Genomic DNA, 25,516 nt, shown 5'->3' with positions numbered 1-25,516 from the left:
TCTGCTGTCTTCTGCAGGGCCATGAGAACTGAGGATTGTTAATGCTCACAGCCCACACCATAAGGAAACACTTTGAGCTGGTGGAATTGTTGATCTCCTACCTTTACAGTAGCCCTTCCCCTATTACTACAAAAATGTGATTGAACTCTATAATAAATGGATGACAGTTTATTGACCCAGGTCCCTGATGAGGAGCACAGACCAAGAGACTGGTGATTTGCTCAAGCCCACTTTTTTCAAGGCACAGGTGGGATCTTAACTCATGTCTCTGCTCTATAGTCTCCCCCCTCCCCCCTGAACTATACTAACTCCATTTTGGATTCAGTTACAATATTAATGCTGATGAACTCAGAAAAGTTTCACCAGCCAAATCCAGAGCCAAACTATGACCACATTTGCATCACACATTTAAAGCGCTATCACACCACTTGAAACAATCATGGCTTCTCCCAAAGAATCCTGGGAAGTGTAGTTTGTGAAGAGTGCTGAGAGTTGTTAGGAGACCCCTATTGCCCTCAAAGAGCTACAATTCCCAGGGAAGAAGGACTGACTGTTAAGCCACTCTGGCAATTGTAGCTTTGTGAGAGGAATAGGGTCCCTAAAACAACTCTCAGCACCCTTCACAAACTACACTTCCCAGGATTCTTTGGGGGAAGCCATGTCTGTTTAAAGTGAAATAACAATAGAATAAATGTATGGTGTGAATGTGGCCTAAGCTACACCTTTGAAAAGAAGCAGGAGACAGAGAGAAAGAGAGTGTAGAGCAATACATTCCAAAAGTAAACTCTTCAAGAACAATTCCTTTGGTTCTGGGGAACAGCAAACTTGGCTCCAGCTGAAGATCCCAATTCCAGCTTATTTCCCAGAATAAGCCCAAGAGGAAATGTGTCATTTCTGCTCTACAGCCTGTTAACCATGACCACCATCTTTCAGTAGCGGTTCTAAATAGAAATCATTTTTTGGTGTGGGTGGTCGGGATAGAGGTCTTGAAACAATCACTATGTGAGACAAAAGAGGAAATCGGTATATGCCAAGGGGTATATAAATAAAAATGTAGCTTCCCAGTGAGATGATATGAACAGACACATAAAGGGGGTAGTTTTCTGCCTAAGACAAAAGCAAAGGTGATAACAAATAGGCCAATGGGATAGAAAGATAAATAATGGTATGCTGTAAGGCTTTAGCCCTCTGCACACTTGCAGCCAATCCTTTCTACGTTTACACAGAAATTAATCTCATTGGGTCATACTCCTTAATGAGATTAATTTCCGTGTAAAAGTAAAAAGCATTGGCAGCTAGTCTCCAACCCACAAAGGGCAGTGGGGAAGGAGGAAAGCAGTGAGGAGTTCAATGCTGCTTTCCAGTCGCGTCTCTACCTGCCTCATGCCTGACAACACATACGACATCAATGTGTGGCAGATGGGTGATTTTGGGGGGAAACGGCCTTGTGAGCTAAATGGGAGCCTGGTGGACCAAATTTGGCCCGTGGACTGGAGAGTCCCCATCCCTGTTGTAAAAACTAACAAGCTTGTTATTTTATCTTTCTGTTCTGGCATTTCAAACGGCAAAAGCCACGTTAAAGTAATCAGATCCATTGCAATAACCTATGCAGCCTGCAATTTTCTCCAGTGAAGATCCCCAAGTGAATAGTCCCATGAACACACATATAAGAAATAGGTTCATGCGTGCATGGGTACTGACACACAGGGAGATCTGGTAGCAGGATGCATCTGATGAAGTGGGTTATATCCCACAAAAGTATATGCCACAATTAATGTTTAAGGTGTCACAGAATTGACATTGCTGTTGCTTTAACACAGTAACATGGATGTTTTTCTTCTTGGGTCATTTAGCCCAAGTATGCCATGACTCTGGGAGAAGGCCAATGGAACCCAAATAAAGATACAGGCAAGTTGTTAAAAGGCAACCAAATTAGAGAGTGTTTGTGCGTGTGTTGAGCATCTTGAAATCCACTCCACTCCTGGTATGGGATCAACACTGCAGTGGATTCCCTATTCTCCAAACAGCACACTCTCTGCTACCCAAAATAGAGTGCAACATGTTCAGCGGGTATGGGTAGGTAAAAAAGAGAGAAATGAAATAAAGACTATTTTTGGCTGTTCTGGTTTCGAGTTGCCTCCTGTTATGGTTACACAGAGAAGTCTGGCTTTGACTATGTGATGGCAAAAAAATCCTAATGGATAGGATATTAAAAAGACAAGTAAAAGAAGTGAAAAACTCATAAAATTTTCAGTTGTGTGGTCTCTGCTATACCTGGCTGAATAGAAAGGAATAAGGTATGCTTCCCCACTTGCACGTAGGACTAGAAGGGGATGCATGCATATTAAAGCTTCTATTTTTGGCCATGAAAATTGCTTCAGAGTCTTTTAGAAACATGTCTACAGGTGCAACCTAGAGAAGGTAAGCATGCTTGCATGCCACTGAAATTAGTGAGGCTTAATTGCACAGTTAAGTGTCTGAATCCCTGGGATTTCATTTGGACTTAGGAGCGGCTTGTGGTCAGGGGGTGAAGGGAGGGGGTATCTCAAAGCAAGGTTTCCAGCAACCAGTCTTCAGCACCTCGCCCCCTTCATCACCACTGCCCTTAGCAAACCAGGCAGATTAGCCTCTGTGAAATAAGGGTACCCTGTAAGTTTCTTGTAAGGGTACACTGTCAGTTGACCTCAAAGGCCAAGGAGAGACATATATTTGGCTGACGGTTTCAGAAGAACACAATGCACTTACCAACCATCACTGAACATCCTCTATGGTCATGGAAATAAGCTGCAGTCCGCATCAATGAAATGTTGCAAAAGTACACAAGTTAGCCAAGAAAGCATTTGGCTTCTGAAGTAGCTCAGAGATGAACAAGTGCCTCATCCTCTCATGTCCAAAGCACATATAGTTGTTATAAGGACAGCAGCTGCCTCACCTTGAAAGGCGCAAGCCAACAGGGAAGGCCAGGTAGAAAAAGAAGACAGGACTCCTGCATCGTTAACAGTTGTGTGGAAGGGAGGGTGGTAACAAGAACTAGGGCCTTCTCAGTGGTGGCCCCCGAACTGTGGAATAGTCTTCCCGATGAGGTGCGCTTGGCGCCGACGTTACTATCTTTTCGGCACCAAGTCAAAACCTTCCTCTTTTCTAAGGCATTTTAATCTAACTTAATCTAGTTTTAACATGTGCTGTAACTGTTTTTAGTTTTCTTACTCTCTTATATTTTCGTTGTATTTTATTATGGGATTTTATTGTATATATTTGTATTTCTTTGTTGTACAACGCCCAGAGAGCTATGCTAGTGGGGCGGTATAAAAATTTAACAAAATAAATAAATAAATAAATAATTTAAATTAAATGGGCAGGGGCCCTGTCCTCTTTTTTCCACCCAGTCATTTACACTCTAGCCAGGCAATGAAGTGAAGGTTTTGGCAAAGCCGATCTATGCAGCTCAGCTCTAGCCGCATTCCAGGGTACCTCTCATTTATTTCAATGGGGCTTACTCCTGAGCTAAATGTGCACAGGATTGCAACCGCAGACCTCTAAGCTAATTCCTCCACAATTTTCACGTGAGTGCCAGCTGCTGGGCACGCTGCCACTCAATCCTGAAACGCTCTGTGCAACATCTGGCCCCAGAGAGAGACATTTTATTTTGTCAGTTTGGGCCTAGCAGCAGACAATTCATCGCTAGGGAAAATAATTGTCCCCAGAAGACTAAGCGGTAGTGGCAGAGAGGAAGGGAAGGGGAGAGGCGCAGTCTGCAGGCAAGAGAAGCTGTAAGCCCTCACTATGGTTTATAAGCTGCTGGGTTTGGCATATTCAATTTTTTTTAAAAAAAAAACCCTCCACATTAAATTAAAATGAGAACGCATGAATTCTTCTTGCCAGCCAAAGCTCACCAGCTCAGACTCTGGACAAACTGCTCAGATGCTGACATGGGCAATTGCCTCAAAAACTTCTTAGGAAATGAGTAAACAGCTAAAGAGGAACGGAGCAGCCTTCAGATGCCAACCCCCACGCCCAAATTTCCTTTTGCTTCCATTGCCGGTAGTGTGGATGTGTGCAACACAGATGTGCGTGGAGGGGCAGTGGGGGTGGGGGGACATCAGCTGTAATCTGGTTCACAGTTATAACCCCAAAATGCGGAGGGTGATGGGGAGATGTTTTCTAGCACTGAAGGGGGGAGGAGTGACTTTCAAAAGCGAAAGCAAAAAAGTATTTTTAGAAAGAAAGATTCCCCAAATGACAGAGCATTGCTGTGGAGGGTGGGGCGGAGAGGTAACACAGAAAGCTGCTTTCTATTGATCCATCCAGCTCAATATTGTCTACACTGACTGGCAGCTCTCAAGGGTTCAGACTCAGAGGTCTCTCCCAGCCCTCCCTGAAGATGTCAGGGATTGAACCTGGGACCTTTTGCATGCAAAAGAGGTGCTCTACTACTGAGTTAGGGCAGCTATGAGAGAACTAGAAAAGGTCCTCAACTGCTAAGATGTCTCACTGAACACTGAAGTCAGGCTCATTCAGACAAAGGTATTTCCAATCTCTATGTATGGTTGTGAAAGTTGGACAGTGAAAAAGGCGGATAAGAGAAAAATCAACTCATTTGAAATATGCTCTTGGAGGAGAGCTTTGCGCATACCATGGACTGCAAAAAAGCCAAATACTTGGGTGTTAGAACAAATTAAACCAGAACTGTCACTAGAAGCTAAAATGATGAAACTGAGGTTATCACACTTTGGACACATCATGAGAAGACATGATTCACTAGAAAAGAGAATAATGCTGAGAAAAACAGAAAGGAGTAGAAAAAGAGGAAGGCCAAACAAGAGATGGATTGATTCCATAAAGGAAGCCACAGACCTGAACTTACAAGACCTGAACAGGGTGGTTCATGACAGCTGCTATTGGAGGTCGCTGATTCATAGGGTCGCCATAAGTTGTAATCAATTTGAAGGCACATAACAACAACAACCACTGAGTTAGGGACAAAGTAGCATGCAGCTGTTCACTCCTTTTTCTTTTTTAAGGTCTGTATCAGGTATGGGGAACATTTGGCCCTCCATATGCTGCTGAACCATAGCTCCCAGCAGTCCCAGCAAGTACAGCCAATGGCCAGGAATGGTGGGAGTTGTAGTTCAGCAACATCTGGAAGGCCAATGGTTCCCCACACCTGGTCTACATGAATACTCTGATGTGCTCAAAGTAGTACAGCAGTTAATTGCTTGGCTTTTAAAAGTAGCATAATAAAAACATTTTTAAAAGTATACATGTGTGGGGAAATCACACAAGTAGTGTGGGCAAATAGGAGGAGGAAGAGAAGCTGGATCTCTTTTTACTAATGCTATCTCACCAGCACTAGGTCCCCATGGCACTTTTAAAATTTAATTGCCACCAGGGTTGCCAGCTTCTGAACTAGCCGCTGCTGCTCTCTCTTTAACCACAGTATGATCTAGAGCAGCGTTACCCAACCTTTTTCGACCCAATGCCCCTTTGCAAAATCTTTTTGTGCCCAACGCCCCCCTCAGATTAAGTATATGCCAATGCTTCCTATTCTTCCCTTAAAATATGAGTAATGCATAACATGTATTTTCAATTATTATTACTGATCGTTTTTATCATGCCTTTTTATTGCACTTAGATTACACATTGAATTCTTAGTATGATTTATTAATATACATACATAGTTACACGCAAAAAACAAATTGCAGATATAGGAGTTGTTCATAAATCCTAAAAACAGAAGCAAAAACTAATTAAGTCCACACAGTATGAACCAATGGAATACACTGTGTTACTTAACAACAAACTCATTCAGTTTACCGGCATTGTTTCGTTAAACAAGTTCATTTAAACATCACAGAAACAACGGGTAGCGAGTGTGTCCCATTCCTGAAGAAATAACTGACTGTCTGCATAAGAACATAAGAAGAGCCTGCTGGATCAGGCCAGTGGCCCATCTAGTCCATCATCCTGTTCTCACAGTGGCCAACCAGGTGCCTGGGGGAAGCCCGCAAGCAGGACCCGAGTGCAAGAACACTCTCCCCTCCTGAGGCTTCCGGCAACTGGTTTTCAGAAGCATGCTGCCTCTGACTAGGGTGGCACAGCACAGCCATCATGGCTAGTAGCCATTGATAGCCCTGTCCCCCATGAATTTGTCTAATTTTCTTTTAAAGCCATCCAAGCTGGTGGCCATTACTGCAACTTGTGGGAGCAAATTCCATAGTTTAACTATGCGCTGAGTAAAGAAGTACTTCCTTTTGTCTGTCCCGAATCTTCCAGCATTCAGCTTCTTTGAATGTCCACGAGTTCTAGTATTATGAGAGAGGGAGAAGAACTTTTCTCTATCCACTTTCTCAATGCCATCCATAATTTTATACACTTCTATCATGTCTCCTCTGACCCGCCTTTTCTCTAAACTAAAAAGCCCAAAATGCTGCAACCTTTCCTTGTAAGGGAGTCGCTTGTTACGATTGCTTGGCTAACCCCATTTTGGTTCAAGTTATCTGGTTAACTTAACTCCTGGAGATAAGTTTTATTTTCTAAGCTGAGCTTCCAAAAAGCATGCGGGGGGGGGGACCACATTTGAGCATTACTTTGAAATGCCAAGATGTCCACAAGACCCTTGAGTTCACCCTATGAAACACAAATATTATCCTGTACAAAAGAGGCAACACTTGGCATTTTTAAAATAACTGCATGCCACCTCCTAACCTTGGCATTCTTGATCTATGTACGAAAAGGTTAAGTGCAGAACACCACCCAGGTGTGGCAACTTCACCTGGGAAGAGGCCTCCAGTGCCCAAATGTGACTAGGGTAGAACCTGCCCTCAAGAGCAGTTCACGCATTCCCACATGGAGGCCATGGAGAATGGCCCCTTGCTGCGCAGAACAGCTTTTTCACACCAGTGCTGTGACATGTGTCACCTATCTTTGCAGGATCTCTCCCATGGTAGGCTGAACTGCCATACCAGCAAACCCAGTCCCCAATAGCTATTGCCAGCTCCAGGGAAATTTGCAAGCCCAAACAGTCAACCACACCACACATCAAGATAAACTGTTTCTATGTAAACAGCATAAATGAGCCCCCAAAACTCACCAGCTTAGAGAAGAATAACCAGTTTGCTCATATAAACATGTATGGAAGCGAGCAAGAAAGTCTGCTTTTGCCATCTGACTGGTGACTAATACAAAGCCCCCCCCCCTTTTAATGCTCTGCCTGGTACCCACTTTACAATACTTCCCTCCCCACACCCATTTGAAATAATCTTAGCAGTCTAACCATATTTACAACAGAAACACTTTTTAGCGTCCGGGAGTTAACTACTGTTAATTTCTCTACCGTTGGTTTTCATATCGTTGATCGAGGTTGCTGTTTCTGAACAGGGAGTTTGTGTTTATTTGGACTTCTACTCAGCGGGGTCTTGCAGTTGCAGTTTGGTTTATGAAGTTTATGCACATTAAACATTTGTATTCGCGGTACTGTATATTTTGATTGAAAGTTGCCTAGAGGTATTTTGCATTAGGCAAGGAATCATAATCATATACATACACGTGAGATAAATGGGAAAGCAATCGCAGCAAAATTAGCCTCATTTTTAAAACGAAAATATTATTTATTAAATTTATATCCTCCTCCTTCCTCCCAAAGAACCCTAGGGTGGCAATACATTCCAGTTATACTTGAGAACTTAGATGAGTTATGGGGGGGAAATAGGATAACCCCCTTTTTAAAAACTGTGCGTGCGTGTATGCACAGGAAAAAACCCTAAAAGCAGCCTGCTAATAGCGAAGTTAGCTTTCTACATCCAGGAGCACTTTATGTAGTAAAAAGGACTCTAAAAATCCATCACATCCTGGTCCTACCTTCAATTAATTGGGAGCAAGCCTCCCTCCCTTCTTGGACGCCCCGGAGTTTATGGCTACTGGGCACAGGATCGCGCCGTGGCACGCAAAGAGACGCAGGCTGGCAGGTTCAGGAGGGCGTCAGAAAGCAGGGCAGGCAAAGCGATGCTGCCGGCCCTCTCTACAGACTGGGGTGGAGAGGGCTGAAGGGAAGGTCTTGCACAAAGACCGGCCAGGGCTGCGGGTGCAGAGGGCACTCCCCGTGTCGCCCAGGCAGAGTTGGAAGCGCGCTCAGCTCAGCTCTCCAAAACGCCCCATGTGTCCATGGGCCGGCTCCGAAACCCACCTTTCCCTTCCATGTGGCGCACAAAACAGTCACCCCTGGTGGTGGTAGTGCAGCAGCCTCAGGCTCTAGCCTAGCCTGTCTGGTAACAGCTGCAATGCCGCTCGAGGCCCTGCCCCACGGGAGATCCAGCTGGTGCGGCGGCGGCGCCGCCCTTCCCTGCTTTTCCCCCACGCCTCACGTGTTAGCGCTGGCAGGGCAGCTCTTCGCCTGCCCCACTTCCTGGTGCCTTGCCTAGGGGCAGCTCTGGGTGTCACCCCCCCTCATGGTGTCACCCGGGTGCGGCCCGCACCACCCCTACCCCCTTAGTGATGCCGCTGTTAGGATATTACGCACCCAAGTAATTCTGTAATGCTTTCCTACTCTTTCTCTCAATAAAATCAAGCTTTGCTTTATTTTGGTTTCGACCTGCATTTCTTGGGTTAAATATAAACACCATTTAGGCACAATTCAGGGCAAAGCGCTTGTTTTATCCCTAGCAAAAGATCCCCTCCTCTCAAGGAGGTGTGTTTCATGGGACATGAGGGTGGCAAATTCACACACTCAGGTTCCCAAGAGCACATGTCATAACACGCTCCATCCCCTTGATCATTCTGATTGCCCTCTTCTGAACCTTTTCCAACTCTATAATATCCTTTTTGAGATAAGGTGTCCAGAACTGTACACAGTATTCCAAATGCGGCCGCACCATAGATTTATACAATGGCATTATGATATCGGCTGTTTTATTTTCAATACCTTTCCTAATTACCCCTAGCATGGAATTTGCCTTTTTCACAGCTGCCGCACACTGGGTCGACATTTTCATCGTGCTGTCCACTACAACCCCAAGGTCTTTCTCCTGGTCGGTCACCGCCAGTTCAGACCCCATGAGCGTATATGTGAAATTCAGATTTTTTGCTCCAATATGCATAATTTTACACTTGTTTATATTGAATTGCATTTGCCATTTTTCCGCCCATTCACTCAGTTTGGAGAGGTCTTTTTGGAGCTCTTCGCAATCCCTTTTTGTTTTAACAACCCTGAACAATTTAGTGTCGTCAGCAAACTTGGCCACTTCACTGCTCACTCCTAATTCTAGGTCATTAATGAACAAGTTGAAAAGTACAGGTCCCAATACCGATCCTTGAGGGACTCCACTTTCTACAGCCCTCCATTGGGAGAACTGTCTGTTTATTCCTACTCTCTGCTTTCTGCTTCTCAACCAATTCCTTATCCACAAGAGGACCTCTCCTTTTATTCCATGACTGCTAAGCTTCCTCAGAAGTCTTTCGTGAGGTACCTTGTCAAACGCTTTTTGAAAGTCTAAGTACACTATGTCCACTGGATCACCTCTATCTGTATGCTTGTTGACACTCTCAAAGAATTCTAATAGGTTACTGAGACAGGACTTTCCCTTGCAGAAGCCATGCTGGCTCTGCTTCAGCAAGGCTTGTTCTTCTATGTGCTTAGTTAGTCTAGCTTTAATAATACTTTCTACCAGTTTTCCAGGGACAGAAGTTAAGCTAACTGGCCTGTAATTTCCAGGATCCCTTCTGGATCCCTTTTTGAATATTGGCGTTACATTTGCCACTTTCCAGTCCTCAGGCACGGAGGAGTACCCGAGGGACAAGTTACATATTTTAGATCAGCAATTTCACATTTGAGTTCTTTGAGAACCCTCGGGTGGATGCCATCCGGGCCCGGTGATTTGTCAGTTTTTATATTGTCCATTAAGCCTAGAACTTCCTCTCTCGTTACCACTATTTGTCTCAGTTCCTCAGAATCCCTTCCTGCAAATGTTAGTTCAGGTTCAGGGATCTGCCCTATATCTTCCACTGTGAAGACAGATGCAAAGAATTCATTTAGCTTCTCTGCAATCTCCTTATCGTTCTTTAGGACACCTTTGACTCCCTTATCATCCAAGGGTCCAATCGCCTCCCTAGATGGTCTCCTGCTTTGAATGTATTTATAGAATTTTTTGTTGTTGGTTTTTATGTTCTTAGCAATGTGCTCCTCAAATTCTTTTTTAGCATCCCTTATTGTCTTCTTGCATTTCTTTTGCCAGGGTTTGTGTTCTTTTTTATTTTCTTCATTCAGACAAGACTTCCATTTTCTGAAGGAAGACTTTTTGCCTCTAAGAGCTTCCTTGACTTTGCTCGTTAACCATGCTGGCATCTTCTTGGCCCTGGCAGTACCTTTTCTGATTTGCGGTATGCACTCCAGTTGAGCTAATATAGTGTTTTTAAACATCTTCCAAGCATTTTCGAGTGATGTGACCCTCTGGACTTTGTTTTTCAGCTTTCTTTTTACCAATCCCCTCATTTTTGTGAAGTTTCCTCTTTTGAAGTCAAATGTGACCGTGTTGGATTTTCTTGGCAATTGGCCATTTACAGGCATGTTTAATTTAATAGCACTGTGGTCACTGCTCCCAATCGGTTCAACAACACTTACATCTCGCACCAGGTCCCGGTCCCCACTGAGGATTAAGTCCAGGGTTGCCGTCCCTCTGGTCGGTTCCATGACCAACTGGTCTAGGGAATAATCATTTAGAATATCTAGAAATTTTGCTTCTTTGTTATGACTGGAACACATATGCGGCCAGTCTGTGTCCGGGTAGTTGAAGTCACCCATTACTACCACATTTCCTAGTTTGGATGCTTCCTCAATTTCATATCTCATCTCAAGGTCTCCCTGAGCATTTTGATCAGGGGGATGATAGATTGTTCCCAGTATTAAATCCCTCCTTGGGCATGGTATCACCACCCACAACGATTCTGTGGAGGAGTCCGCCTCTTTTGGGGTCACCCGTTTGCACATGGCACTCATCCGTTGGAAGAATGCGCCCTCCACCAATACACCCAGCTTATCAAACACTCTCTCGTGATTGGTTCCAACATCCCTCAAGACAGCATCGGAACATTACCTAGTGCCGGGGCGTGGCTAATATCCCCACTCCTTGATATGACACTGGGCACTATTCAGAATTTCGTTACTAAAGAGCACACACTATTTATAGTGTTATTTCCATGAACTGAGACTATTAAATACATTCTAACTGGGAACAAAACAGTTTAAAAAATAATGATTTGTGTATTAAATAAAATTAAACTTAAATGCTTCAACTGTCGCATCAGACCTCCAAATGTCAACGCCCCCCTAATGAACCCAAACGCCACCCTAAAGTTTGTAGTCACGCCAACGCCCCCCTGAAAGGCTGTAACGCCCTCCCAGGGGGGCACTACCGCCCATGTTGGGAATCGCTGATCTAGAGCAATGAGCAGCTGGCCAGTTTTACCTCCATGCCGTGAAAGGCTTTGTCTGCCAATTTTTGCACAACAGGCCTCTGTTAAATGCACAGGAGCAGGCCAGGATGGGTTTTCCCCCTTCTTCTCCATCAGTTGGCAAACCTATATACTATTAATTTGCAAGAGAAGGAGATGCAGTTCGCCATGACTCTGAGTGCTGGGAATAAAAATAACCCTGGGAGAGAAATGCTATCTTGAGGAATGGCATCTGGATCACCAGATTTGCATGCTTATTTTGCATGTGTGAAAGGGGGGGGAGAGAGACCGAGAAAGCAAGTAGATATTCAACAAAAAACTAGGAGCCTGGTGTGGGCTCAGCTAACATAGAACTACAAAAAGGAAAATTTTGGATTAAAAGCAGAAGAGGAGACCCACCTTCCCTTCTTGTGAGATGTTCTTCAGCAAAGGCAGATGGTCAGCGGTAAGATCCCTTAGTGACTTGATTCCCCGACAGTGGCAGATGGCAATTAAGTATAAGTCGTCTAGCTGTAAATACAGAATAGACAGCTGGAGGTTAGATAAAAAGAGAAAAGATTCTCAAATTTTGCCACAGCAAATCTTGAAGTGTTAATTTCAGGTACCCAAAGTGAAGACATAAGGCAGGGGTCACCAACTGTTTTTAGATGAACAGGCACCTTTGCAAACCAGATAAACTGTCACAGATACCACAGTCAAAATGCAACCAAGCACACACTGTAAACTGTTATATTGACAACAACAGGAAGCCTTTTTTAAGCCTAATTTCAGCAGGGGGAAGCGACGCTGTGGGTGCCGGGGAAGGCCTCTGCAGGCACATGTCCACCTGAGGTTATCTCATGTGGCCAACCCCCAACAGAAGGAATGACCAAATGAATGCATGAGGGGGTAGTGGAGAATCTCCAACTGACCCCTCTGCTGCTATAGGTTCGGTGTTAATGAGAAAGGGCAGAAATGACAACAGAAAAAAAATTGGGGGTGGGGGAGGTGTACAGACACCAGAAAAACATTTTTGAGGGGCACAGAAGGGGCAAAGTATATTTCTAGGTGGGTGAAATATACTAGGTGGAGGGGCAAGCTCTTTATTGGGGGGTGCTTTCCTCCTTGCCCCCCCCTTTGGCACCACTCCTGAGAAAGGTCCCTATGGTTGTACATGTGCATGCCCCTCCACCTGTTTAGGATAAAAAGACCCAGACCACAGAGTCGACAACAGCTAAGACAATAGCTTCCAAGGGTTGGTGGATGCGTTCGTGCTTTAAATGCTTCCCACATAAATTAATACGAACAACCATGTTTGGAAGACAGCCTAGTTTTCTAGATACATGATGTTTTTATGGGTGAGCATTTAATTATGTCACACGCCTCTGAAGTGGTATGGCCTGGGAATAGTTTTAGCACAGGACCTGCAGTTTGCGCTAAATAGGCCTGGGCTGATTATGGAGCTTCTGCTCAAGAGATTTTAGCAAAAAGGCTGGAGAGGCATCTTTTGGGAATGTGTGAAGTGCAGGCTCTGTTTTTCTAGGGCAGCAGCAGATTGTAGGGATGAATACCCCCAGCACAGGGTAGTGCTGCCTTCCTGGAGGATGAAGGCACACGTTGTTTCCACGGTATTTTTCAACAACTTCTCCAACACTCCGAGAGAGAAAACAGAGCATTTCATATGTTGAAACTGAAATGCTTGAGAGCTTCTGAGATAGCATTACTGAAACTCTGGGACAGGTTCTAATCACTGTGGTGCTCTATATAAATCTTGAGAATGCATGCATCATTTGACAACATCAACTTTGTCAGAAATGTTGCTTGAGAAGATATTTTGGCTAGACCTAGCATCTCCCTGAAGGCTTTCTGGATTAAATGTTAAAACATCTGGAGAGAAAAGTGGCTTAAAATCCAAAAGAATGCTGCAAATCACTGTGGTCTACTCAAGGAACGAGAACATTGATTATAATACTTAGAAGGGGTGGTGGCAACAGCACACTTAACTTGCCTAATTGTGGGAAAGCTTTCTTAATATATGTCATTGTCTGTTCAGGTTTCTAGCCCCTAAGGTATGGGATGTAGGGTGGGGCGAGATAATTCTTCTGTCCTCTAGCATGAGAAGGCTTTCTCCTAGTCCTCTTCTGTTGTGAGTTTGATGTCTTACATTGCTTTGATTGGTCTTGACTGATGTCATGACATATTGTATTTCACTGTATATTGTGCCTTATTCTCCTGTTCTCTGTTTTTGAGACAAAAAGCAATATATAAAGCAGGGATTGGGAGCCTCAGGCCTGGAGGTTGAATGAGGCCCTCCATGCCTCTCTATGTGGCCCTCAGAGCTTTCCACAGACCACATCCCCTCTCCCCAGGCCACACCCCTCACTAGTCCTGCTTTCGCCCCCGAGAGTTTTTGACATTGTGAACGTGTCCTTGAACTCTGATAATGCCTCACTTGTCTGGACAACAGGGGTGTGTGAATCTTTATAGAGAGGACTAACCAGTGGTATAGAGGTTAAAAATGTACATTTGATGCTCTGCCCATTTTGCTTCTGGCCCCACCCACCACAGGCATGCGGCCCTCGGGAGGTTGCTCAGAAGGGAGCGAAAAAAGTCCCCCACTTCTGCTATAGAGCAAGCATTATCATCTTCACAATCATATTATTACTATTAACAGCAACAATAACAAAACAAAGAGGGTTGCGATATATCATGTCGTGTAAGAGAATGGGTGACCCAGTGCTTCCCGAGGCAGCTGGCCTGAAATAACCAACCTGGCCGTGGACCCGTAGGTGGCCTTGGGCAAATGGCCATCTCTCAGTTTGAGTTCCCCCACTTTTAAAATAAGGCTAGAGAAACCCTGGGCTACACAACAATTAAATTCTGACTCCGGATAATCTAAATTCTGCGTCGAGAAAAGCAAATCTTGCACTCTGCGGACACACTATGCAAATAACATTTTTCTGGCTCGGGTTTTGCTTAACTTGTCCTGGTTTGGCTAGTCATGGAGTGGCAGGGAAGGCACTGAAACCACACCCTCAACCATGAGCTACCTCATCCAGCTTCCCTCTCCTGCTTCTCCGATTTCAGTAGGATTGTGCTCAATCTTTCTGCCAGGTCTCAGAATCAATAAAAGATTATTCAGTAACACAGGAGGCAGCCCCACAAAATGAGACCGTACATTATGTCATATTATCTCTGTCCAGGGGACTAACTTGAGGTGAGTGTCAGGCAGTGAAAGTATGTTCTACCAAAATATTTCAGCTTCCGCCTTCATCAGCTGCTAACATACAAATGCTGTTACCAAGGGGGCAGTTATAGAGCTTTGAGGATGGAATGCTCAGAGGGGCTTCACTTGCAGAAACTAAGTAGTGGTGGTACTGTCCTCCAGGTTCAGGCCATGTGGTGCCAATGTGTCCAGAGAGTATATCCAAAAGTTCTCCCTTTTGGTCAATGCTGCCGGATCTGCTGGCATCTCTATAAGCTGTTACAGAAAAGTCCAACAGGCTGTGGCCCTCAGTATTGAAATGTTTTGCAACTGGTTCGTCCACTTTTTTTGGTCAAGATTGCTGATTTGTGGTTTCTGAAGCGTGTGCGTAGGTCAGTTGTAGTTTTTCCTACGTATTGGATATGACATCCTGGTCTTTTGCATTCGATGGTATATTACATTACATCATATTACAAGACCTGCAGGTGAGATTATATATATATATATATATATATATATATATATGAACGTAATTGTGATTAACCAAACAGAGGTTTTTATTATATTAACAAAACGTTTCAGCTTCTGCCTTCATCAGCTGCTAACATACAAATGCTGTTACCAATGTGGCAGTTATAGAGCTTTGAGGATGGAATGCTCAGAGGGGCTTCATTTGCAGAAGCAAAGTGATGCCGGTTCAGGCCATGTGGGGCCAATGTGTCCAGAGAGTATATCCAAAAATTCTCCCTTTTAGTCAATGCTGCTGGATCTGCTGGCATCTCTATCACTGTTATGGAAAAGTCCAACAGGCTGTGACCCTCAATGTTAAAATGCTTTGCAACTGGTTGCTCCACTTTTTTTTGTCAAGATTGCCAACTTGTGGTTCCTGAAGCGCGTGCATAGGTCAGTTGTGGTCTTTCCTACATATTGGATATGACATCCTGGTCTTTTGCACTCGATGATGTAAACTATATTGCAGGACCTGCAGGTGATGTTCTGTTTGATGTAATATGTCCTGCCTGTCCTAGTGCTTGTAAAAGTGGCTGTCTCCCTGAGGTACACACAGGTGATACAGCGTTTGGAGTGACAAGGATGACACCCTGGATTGGTGATAGGTGGCTTAAGCACAGCTCTCACCAACAGTCTGTGCAAATTAGGAGGTTGGCAAAATGCTATACCAGGAGGCCTGCTGATGGCTCTAGTAAGATGTTCAGAGTTTGCCAGCAATGGGTAGCTCTCCCTGATTGCTCGGTGATAGTTAGGAGATGCTGGATGGAAATCTACCACAAACAGAATCCGTTGCTCTCTGCTCTTTGACACCTCAGTATGATGGAGGAGGTTTTCTCTGGACAGAATGCAGGCTCGGTGGATGTTGCAATTGATAATATGTGGAGGATATCCTCTTTGAAGAAGGTGTTCTTTAAGTTCACTGATCCTTCTCTGGTATTTATTTTCAGTGTTGCAAATAAGTTTGATTCTCAGAGCTAAGCTATACACAATGTTCTTCTTTATATGCCTAGGATGGCAGGATTTCCAGTTTACATAGGTGTGGGCATCAGTGGGTTTGCTGTAGAGATCAGTCGCTATTTTGTTGTTTTCAATGGTGAGAAGGACATCCAGAAAAGGGATGTGTGGATTGTCATTTGTACTATTAAATGTAAACTTAATAGAGGGATGGATACAGTTGATGTAATTTTTAAATTGTTCCAAACTCTCTTTACCATTCGTCCAGACCATAAAGATGTCGTCAATGTATCGCCACCATATAAGTGGTTTGTTGAGTGCCTTTTTGAGGATCTCCTGTTCCAGTTTACCCATAAAGAGATTCGCATATGATGGAGCCATGCGAATCCCCATAGCTGTGCCTTGTAGTTGCAGGTAGTGTTCTCCATTGAATGTAAAGTTGTTACAAGTCAGGACTAGTGTAGCTAAAGTTGTGAGAACCTCTGTTGGAGGATTGTTCATATCTCTGGTGTTAAGGAGCTCATTTAAAGCCTGAATCCCATCATTATGTGGTATATTGGTGTAAAGAGATGTGACATCTAAAGTAGCTAGTATAGTATTGTTGTGGAATTGATACTGCTTGTTTAAAGACTCAATTTTAAGCAAGAAGTCCTTGGTGTCTTTGATATATGATGGGAGGTTTTGCACCATGTTTTGTAAATTTAAGTCAATGTACAGAGAAATCCTTTCAGTAGCTGTGTTGTTACCTGAGACAATTGGGCGACCAGGATTGTTGGCTTTGTGGATTTTAGGCAGCATGTAAGACCTTCCAGGGGTGGGATTTGGATTAACAAGGAGATCAGCAGTTTCCTCTTTAAGAAGTTTCCTACTTGTAAGGTTTTGTATAGATGTAATGACATGAGTATTGAGATCTGTGGTGATGTCTTTGTCAAGGAATCTATATGTTGTTTCATCCTTTAGTTGTCTTTGACCTTCTGCTATATAGTCTGTAATGTTAAGTACCACAACAGCACCACCCTTATCTGCAGGCTTGATGACAACATCCCTTCTCATCTGAAGGTTCCTTAAGGCTATTCTTTCTTCTTTTGAAAGGTTGTCGTGAGTAGGAGTTGGTGTGTGGTTGTTGATGACTCTGTTTATTGATAAGAGAAAGGTTTCTAGGACTGGATTCCTGTTAATGTTCGGTGTCCAAGTTTTAGGTGGCAGAAACTGTAGAAGAGGATCTCTATTGTAGAGGTCTATGTTGTTCTTAGAGTCATCATAAAAAAATTCAGCCAATCTGCATCTCCTTTCAAATGCTTTGATGTCACATTTCATCTGTGCTATATTGTGCTCTCTAGGTGTTGGGCAGAAGTTGAGGCCTTTGGATAGAAGCCTAATTTCATTAGGTGACATTTTGCCTGCAGTGAGATCTATTATTGTTGTGGAGTCATTTCTGTAAGTTATGTCAGGTGATCTTGTTATACATGTGGAAGTTTTTGGAGTAACTCTTTTGAATCTCCTGTTTTTCTTTTTCTTGTGGTTAAGCTTTTGCTCTTGTAGTACATGAAAATATTTCTTTATAAATAGAACACTGTGTTATTAAATTGGATGGAATAAGAGGAAGATGATATCTTAGAATATCCCTTTTGAGTTTTTTCTTTTTGGTAGCATGGACATTGATAAAAGTTGTCTGTTCTGTTTTATGGAGCAGATACTGGAGGCATTCATAGTCGCATGGTGTTAGAATGTTTCTTTGAAACATTAATTCCTGCTGTAGTGCGTGTTTCAAGGTCTTGATTTTCAGAAGATTCTGCTTAATAATCGTAGAAATAAGGAATACGCTCAGCTGATGTTTCTCTATGTGCCAATTTAGAGATAAAGGGATACTTTCTGGAATAGAAATTGGTTTATAGATCTCACGGCCTTGTGGGATAATGTTTAAGGTCTTATATACTTTAAGATGCTCTATAGTAAGTTGGCATTTTGTAATCTTCTCTTGTAAAAACATTGCGTACGTTGGGTGGTTGTTGTGCATGATGGAGAACTTGAATGAAGAAGACTGGATCCTCGTTGGATGCGAGTCGCTTTGGTATACAGACAAGACAGTTTTGAAAGCAGCAAACAGAACTTCACTCAAGCTTGCTCTGGATCCCTATAAGGATTCCGTTAATCACCTAATATATATATATGAACGTAATTGTGATTAACCAAACAGAGGTTTTTATTATATTAACAAAACGTTTCAGCTTCCGCCTTCATCAGCTGCCAACATACAAATGCTGTTACCAAGGTGGCAGTTATAGAGCTTTGAGGATGGAATGCTCAGAGGGGCTTCATTTGCAGAAGCTAAGTAGTGGTGGTACTGTCTTCCAGGTTCAGGCCATGTGGTGCCAATGTGTCCAGAGAGTAAATCCCAAAGTTCTCCCTTTTAGTCAATGCTGCTGGATATGCCAGCAGATCCTGAATAGCCAACAATCCTGATAGGGAGCCTGTGAACACCACTGCCCTGTCAGGCCTCACATCCCTAACCCACTCCAAAGGCAACAAAATAGCCGTCAACCCAGCAGTCATTATTGAAATCCAATCAGACAAACAATAAGACTTTTGAACCTTAAATGTTGGAATATGAAAGGTTCTTCAGATCTATCTGTATACATTGCACACCACTGATTCCACACACACACACACACACACACACACACACACACACACACACACACCATTTCTATAAAGTGAGTAAAATTATGACAAGCCACCTATGACAAATGGGATAATGAAATCCTTTTAGATGGTCTGAGCCTAAGGGATAAGATGGGCTATGTTTCCACACTGCGGTAAATAAATATTTGTAAAACCCACTCAAATTTAATCTCTTTTGATTATTCTTTTTTAAATAAATCAGATAAAATTGAGAAATGTGGTCTCTGTTTGAAGTGTTAGCTGCTTATATAGAAGGTATGTGGAACTTCCAGCTGTTGGTCAAGCACTTGAATTCCTAGAAGTGTCTGTAGCTAAAAATACCTTGCATCATTTCAAGTTTGAAAATGGCAACAACCCAAGCAACAATTTGGAGCTCGGGCCATATGCTACTTTTCACTGGAATTAGGGTAAAAATCGGTCATGCTGACAGAGCAATGAACCAGCAGCTGAGTTTAAGGAGTGCGAGAGTGAATGTCCTTTGCAGAACCCAGACTGGTCACATTCCAGCTGGAATAAAATAACTAGGACCTAGACTGAGGTCACAGAGATGGGCGGTTTACAGCTGCTGCATATGTGGATCATTAAATGTCCTATACATCCCACCCTGGTAAACCCTTAATGAGACTTCAAAAACCTTTACAGATGAATCCAATCTACCACACCTTATACTGGGCATTGGGAGGGGGGGGTTAGATTGAATGGAGGAAGCCCTCTGCTCAGCTCTGCTGGTCTCTCACTGGCTGCTGCCAGAGTGACACTTTGGCACTGACCATCTCCTTCTGCCCGCCAAACACGCAGGTGGCATGCTAGCTGTATCCCCACAAGAAGGGGGCAGTGGTAAGCCCAAAATGGGGTATGCTAAGGGCAGCGAGGAGGCCATGCTGATCTGGGCCTGGATCCTGAGGCAATAATACTGCTCTTGGAAGACAGCATTGGTTCTGATCTTCCCCCATGCATGGTGATTCCCTTGTCCCTTTCCTAGTTTGAAACAAACCACAGTTTACCATTTTGTCTGAACAGCCATTTTGCCTGGTTCAGCAAACCATGTTTGGAAACCAGGATCAAACCATAGTTTTCAAGGTAAACACAAGCCATAGTTTACTGGTCATGTGTGAAGGGGGTGAGGTTGTGAGAAGAAGGAGTAAGCCAGTCCAAAGCTCCTTGAATGCTCATCCTCATAGGGGGATGAGCAGTGCAGGGCCAACAATGGCTGCTGAAACTCACTAGCTAAAAAGAATGTTCACTGTTTAATGTCAGGACTCCAGCACTCTCCATCGTTGTCATCATCATTCCGTTTGATCTGAGCATCACCTAGTCTCTAGTGCAGAGGTGGGAACCTTCTTGGCTTGGCGGGCCTTATCAGGATCTAGATTCGTGGGCTAAATTTGACAGGTGGGTGGGGCTTCCCAACTGTCAATCTCCTGACATCACAATGATGTCAGGTGATTGGTTACTTTGGTGGTGATGTCAGGTAACTGGGTACTTTGAAGTCCTGAAGTTGGGACTTCAAAGCATCATGCATAGCTGATCCAGGAGGTAGATCCAAAGCCTGCTTTCCCGTGCTAACACAAAATTGTGAGCACACTTTGGTTCAATTGTGCATTGGCAGCTGCATCCCTAACTACCCTACATCTCAGGTCATATATGATGTCAAATGTGGAGCTGGTGGATATGGTTTGTGGAAAATAGTCTCACAGGTCACATTTGAACCCCTGGTGGGCCAGGTTTAGTCCATGGACTGCAGTTTCCCCATCTCTGCTCAAGTGAGTTAAAACACACACTTTAGTACATTTCATATAAAAGCATCAACAATCTACCCTTCCATTGTACAAAACTATATATAAAAAGCTTCACCATACTAAGCAACAAAGACAGTAACCTCAACTGCCACATTAACAACAATCAACAAGAAAGAAATGTTAGCTCCAATCCTAAAAACGGTGCCACTGTTAAACGAATAAACTTGCTAAATATTACTAAAAAGCTGGGGGATGGGGAGAGAGAGAAAATGTCTTTGCCTGGTGCTAAAAAGCCTGCACAGAATACACCAGGCAAGCTTCCCGTGGGAGAGCATTCAACAGGTGTGGGTGGGATCACCGAACGGATCTTTTCCTGGGGCAGGATGTTGTTGAGTTTTGCTTTTCTTAGCATGAAGAGCACACACACCTGAGCACAAGCCGTTCCTTGCTTTGGCCAGAGTTCAGCAATATCCAGGCTGAATCCCCATAATGTGTCCTTCATATTCTAGGCTCAGGATCTACAGTCAGTTCACGCCCGCAAATTAATTAATTGATTGATTGATTGATTGAAGTGTTTCTATACAACCATATCATAAAAATTTCAAGGTAGTGTACATAAAACACCAGCTTAAAAATAAAATTGCAGATAATTATTAAGGTGACTGGCTAATCAAAATTATTGAACAGCTGCAAAGGCCTGTCAGCATAAAAAGCTCTCCAAGAGAAGTCTGAAAGATCAAAAAGAGGATGCCCGCTGAATCTCTACTGGAAAAGCATTCAGCAACATGGCAGTGGTGACATTAAATGCCTGACTTCTAGATGAGGCCAGTCTGGAACATGGGGAACAACTAACAGAGCTCCTCTGGATGATCTCAGTGACTGGGGTTGGGATATAAGGGCTCAGGCAGTCCTTAGGTATGCTGGACCCAAGGTGGTCCTGTCATGGCAGAAGCAGCATCCATATTTGGCCTTCAGGCCCTCTGCTTGAATCTGCTTTTTACTTAGAGCAGAATTATAATTTGGATGATGTAGATTAATCCCTTGGATGAGGGTGGAGGATCCTACCTTGCCACACAGGCTGAACAAGATGTCTTCTATTTGTACCCAGCAACATCTGTTGCTTTGTTTAGCAAGCTGTTCTCTCGCAGACAACTCGTACAGATTACTTAAGAGTTTAAAAACTTCACCTTTCCTCTTCCCTTATTGAGGTCACTAGTCCTCTGAAGAATTTCAGATTGTTGAGAAACACACACTTTGTGCTGCCCCTATACTGGCCTGCAATAATTACAGGCCTGTGATAATTAAAGGCCTCCTATCTTTGCCAATTAAATTGCCATTTGGGGGAAGGGGGAGGAATGGAAGGATGTGTCAGTTTTGGTCCTCTCCATTTCTTATTTTTTCAGTCTTAAATTCAGTTCTCCACATTCTGCAGCAGTTTGCAATTTTTTTTAAAAAAAATCCTCATGAATTTTTCCAACTTCTCAGTACAAACATCTTCTAATAAGCATATTGTATGCCGTTTTGACTAACGTTCAGATTTTTGCAAGCAATCTCCCCTAACAGAATGCATTCTTGTATGCTATTTTGACTCATATATTCATTTTTATGAACACTCTCCCCTTCCACCATATGCATTTTTGTAAACTTTGTTTGGAGAGCTGCATGGCAAAATTCAGATATGGGCAAATTTCAAAGGATGGCTGTGTTTCAGTTCTCCTATTGTTTCAAAACGTGTGAATTTCATAGATTTGGATTTTAGTGCGAATGGCAATGAATTTGTCCCCCCATCCCTACTTTGGACTTTGTTTCAAAACTCTACTGAATTAGGACTGGGTTGTATCCAATGCTAGTAACGCTCAGAGTAGACCCACTGAAGTTAATGGACATGACTAATAGGTTTATTAATTTTGATAGGTCTACTCAGAGTAGAATTTACTCAGCTACAACCAACTGCTTTTGAAATTCTACTCGGAAATTGTGTAAGTAACCTCTTCCAATTTGATTCGGGGGGAGGGTTGCAGTAAAATTTAAACGAGAGTCCTGCATGTATAACAGCAATGACAGCAACAATTTAATAATAACTGACAATCTGTTGCATGATCAGCACCAGATTTGAGGAGACGCTAGGCAAGATGCCCTCCACTGTCTTCCAGTTCAGCTCCCTCCAAAGTTTACCAGGGGGCAGAAGGGATGGGGGGGAGACGGTAACATACAGGTGAGGGGAGAAGCAGCTGCGCTGAAAACCCTTCATCCAGCACTGTATTGTTGTCATTGGCTGACAGCAGCTTTCCAGGGTTTCAGGCAGGGGTCTCTCCCAGCCCTACCTGGGAGATGCCAGGGATTGCACCTGGAGCCTTCTGCATGCAAGGCAGCTGCTCATAAGAACATAAGAACATAAGAACATAAGAAAAGCCTGCTGGATCAGGCCAGTGGCCCATCTAGTCCAGCATCCTGTTCTCACAGTGGCCAACCAGGTGCCTGGGGGAAGCCCGCAAGCACGACCCGGGTGCAAGAACACTCTCCCCTCCTGAGGCTTCCGGCAACTGGTTTTCAGAAGCATGCTGCCTCTGACTAGGGTGGCACAGCACAGCCATCATGGCTAGTAGCCATTGATAGCCCTGTCCTCCATGAATTTGTCTAATCTTCTTTTAAAGCCATCCAAGCTGGTGGCCATTACTGCATCTTGTGGGAGCAAATTCCATAGTTTAACTATGCGCTGAGTAAAGAAGTACTTCCTTTTGTCTGTCCTGAATCTTCCAACATTCAGCTTCTTTGAATGTCCACGAGTTCTAGTATTATGAGAGAGGGAGAAGAACTTTTCTCTATCCACTTTCTCAATGCCATGCATAATTTTATACACTTCTATCATGTCTCCTCTGACCCGCCTTTTCTCTAAACTAAAAAGCCCCAAATGCTGCAACCTTTCCTCGTAAGGGAGTCGCTCCATCCCCTTGATCATTCTGGTTGCCCTCTTCTGAACCTTTTCCAACTCTATAATATCCTTTTTGAGATGAGGCGACCAGAACTGTACACAGTATTCCAAATGCGGCCGCACCATAGATTTATACAACGGCATTATGATATCGGCTGTTTTATTTTCAATACCTTTCCTAATTATTGCTAGCATGGAATTTGCCTTTTTCACAGCTGCCGCACACTGGGTCGACATTTTCATTGTGCTGTCCACTACAACCCCGAGGTCTCTCTCCTGGTCGGTCACCGCCAGTTCAGACCCCTTGAGCGTATATGTGAAATTCAGATTTTTTGCTCCAATATGCATAATTTTACACTTGTTTATATTGAATTGCATTTGCCATTTTTCCGCCCATTCACTCAGTTTGGAGAGGTCTTTTTGGAGCTCTTTGCAATCCCTTTTTGTTTTAACAACCCTGAACAATTTAGTGTCGTCAGCAAACTTGGCCACTTCACTGCTCACTCCTAATTCTAGGTCATTAATGAACAAGTTGAAAAGTACAGGTCCCAATACCGATCCTTGAGGGACTCCACTTTCTACAGCCCTCCATTGGGAGAACTGTCCGTTTATTCCTACTCTCTGCTTTCTGCTTCTTAACCAATTCCTTATCCACAAGAGGACCTCTCCTCTTATTCCATGACTGCTAAGCTTCCTCAGAAGCCTTTGGTGAGGTACCTTGTCAAACGCTTTTTGAAAGTCTAAGTACACTATGTCCACTGGATCACCTCTATCTATATGCTTGTTGACACTCTCAAAGAATTCTAATAGGTTACTGAGACAGGACTTTCCCTTGCAGAAGCCATGCTGGCTCTGCTTCAGCAAGGCTTGTTCTTCTATGTGCTTAGTTAATCTAGCTTTAATAATACTTTCTACCAGTTTTCCAGGGACAGAAGTTAAGCTAACTGGCCTGTAATTTCCGGGATCCCCTCTGGATCCCTTTTTGAAGATTGGCGTTACATTTGCCACTTTCCAGTCCTCAGGCACGGAGGAGGACCCAAGGGACAAGTTACATATTTTAGTTAGCAGATCAGCAATTTCACCTTTGAGTTCTTTGAGAACTCTCGGGTGGATGCCATCCGGGCCCGGTGATTTGTCAGTTTTTATATTGTCCATTAAGCCTAGAACTTCCTCTCTCGTTACCACTATTTGTCTTAGTTCCTCAGAATCCCTTCCTGCAAATGTTAGTTCAGGTTCAGGGATCTGCCCTATATCTTCCACTGTGAAGACAGATGCAAAGAATTCATTTAGCTTCTCTGCAATCTCCTTATCGTTCTTTAGGACACCTTTGACTCCCTTATCATCCAAGGGTCCAATTGTCTCCCTAGATGGTCTCCTGCTTTGAATGTATTTATAGAATTTTTTGTTGTTGGTTTTTATGTTCTTAGCAATGTGCTCCTCAAATTCTTTTTTAGCATCCCTTATTGTCTTCTTGCATTTCTTTTGCCAGAGTTTGTGTTCTTTTTTATTTTCTTCATTCGGACAAGACTTCCATTTTCTGAAGGAAGACTTCTTGCCTCTAAGAGCTTCCTTGACTTTGCTCGTTAACCATGCTGGCATCTTCTTGGCCCTGGCGGTACCTTTTCTGATCTGCGGTATGCACTCCAGTTGAGCTTCTAATATAGTGTTTTTAAACAACTTCCAAGCATTTTCGAGTGATGTGACCCTCTGGACTTTGTTTTTCAGCTTTCTTTTTACCAATCCCCTCATTTTTGTGAAGTTTCCTCTTTTGAAGTCAAATGTGACCGTGTTGGATTTTCTTGGCAATTGGCCAGTTACATGTATGTTTAATTTAATAGCACTGTGGTCACTGCTCCCAATCGGTTCAACAACACTTACATCTCGCACCAGGTCCCGGTCCCCACTGAGGATTAAGTCCAGGGTTGCCATCCCTCTGGTCGGTTCCATGACCAACTGGTCTAGGGAATAGTCATTTAGAATATCTAGAAACTTTGCTTCTTTGTCATGACTGGAACACATATGCAGCCAGTCTATGTCCGGGTAGTTGAAGTCACCCATTACTACCACATTTCC

The 25,516-nt window shown here is 43.6% G+C and overlaps 1 protein-coding gene across 1 annotated transcript in view; it reads right to left on the bottom strand.

Moving 5' to 3' along the window:
- Positions 1-25,516, bottom strand: part of DCPS (decapping enzyme, scavenger) — a 92,896-nt gene that overhangs the window by 5,302 nt on the left and 62,078 nt on the right. The window contains exon 5 of the mRNA XM_061593127.1: positions 11,842-11,952. Within this exon, the coding sequence (XP_061449111.1) occupies positions 11,842-11,952 (111 nt within the window). The remainder of the gene's footprint in view (positions 1-11,841; positions 11,953-25,516) is intronic.

Source organism: Rhineura floridana, chromosome 12, assembly GCF_030035675.1.
Source record: "Rhineura floridana isolate rRhiFlo1 chromosome 12, rRhiFlo1.hap2, whole genome shotgun sequence".
Lineage (NCBI taxonomy): Eukaryota > Metazoa > Chordata > Lepidosauria > Squamata > Rhineuridae > Rhineura > Rhineura floridana.
This window is presented reverse-complemented; position numbering and strand designations above follow the sequence as displayed.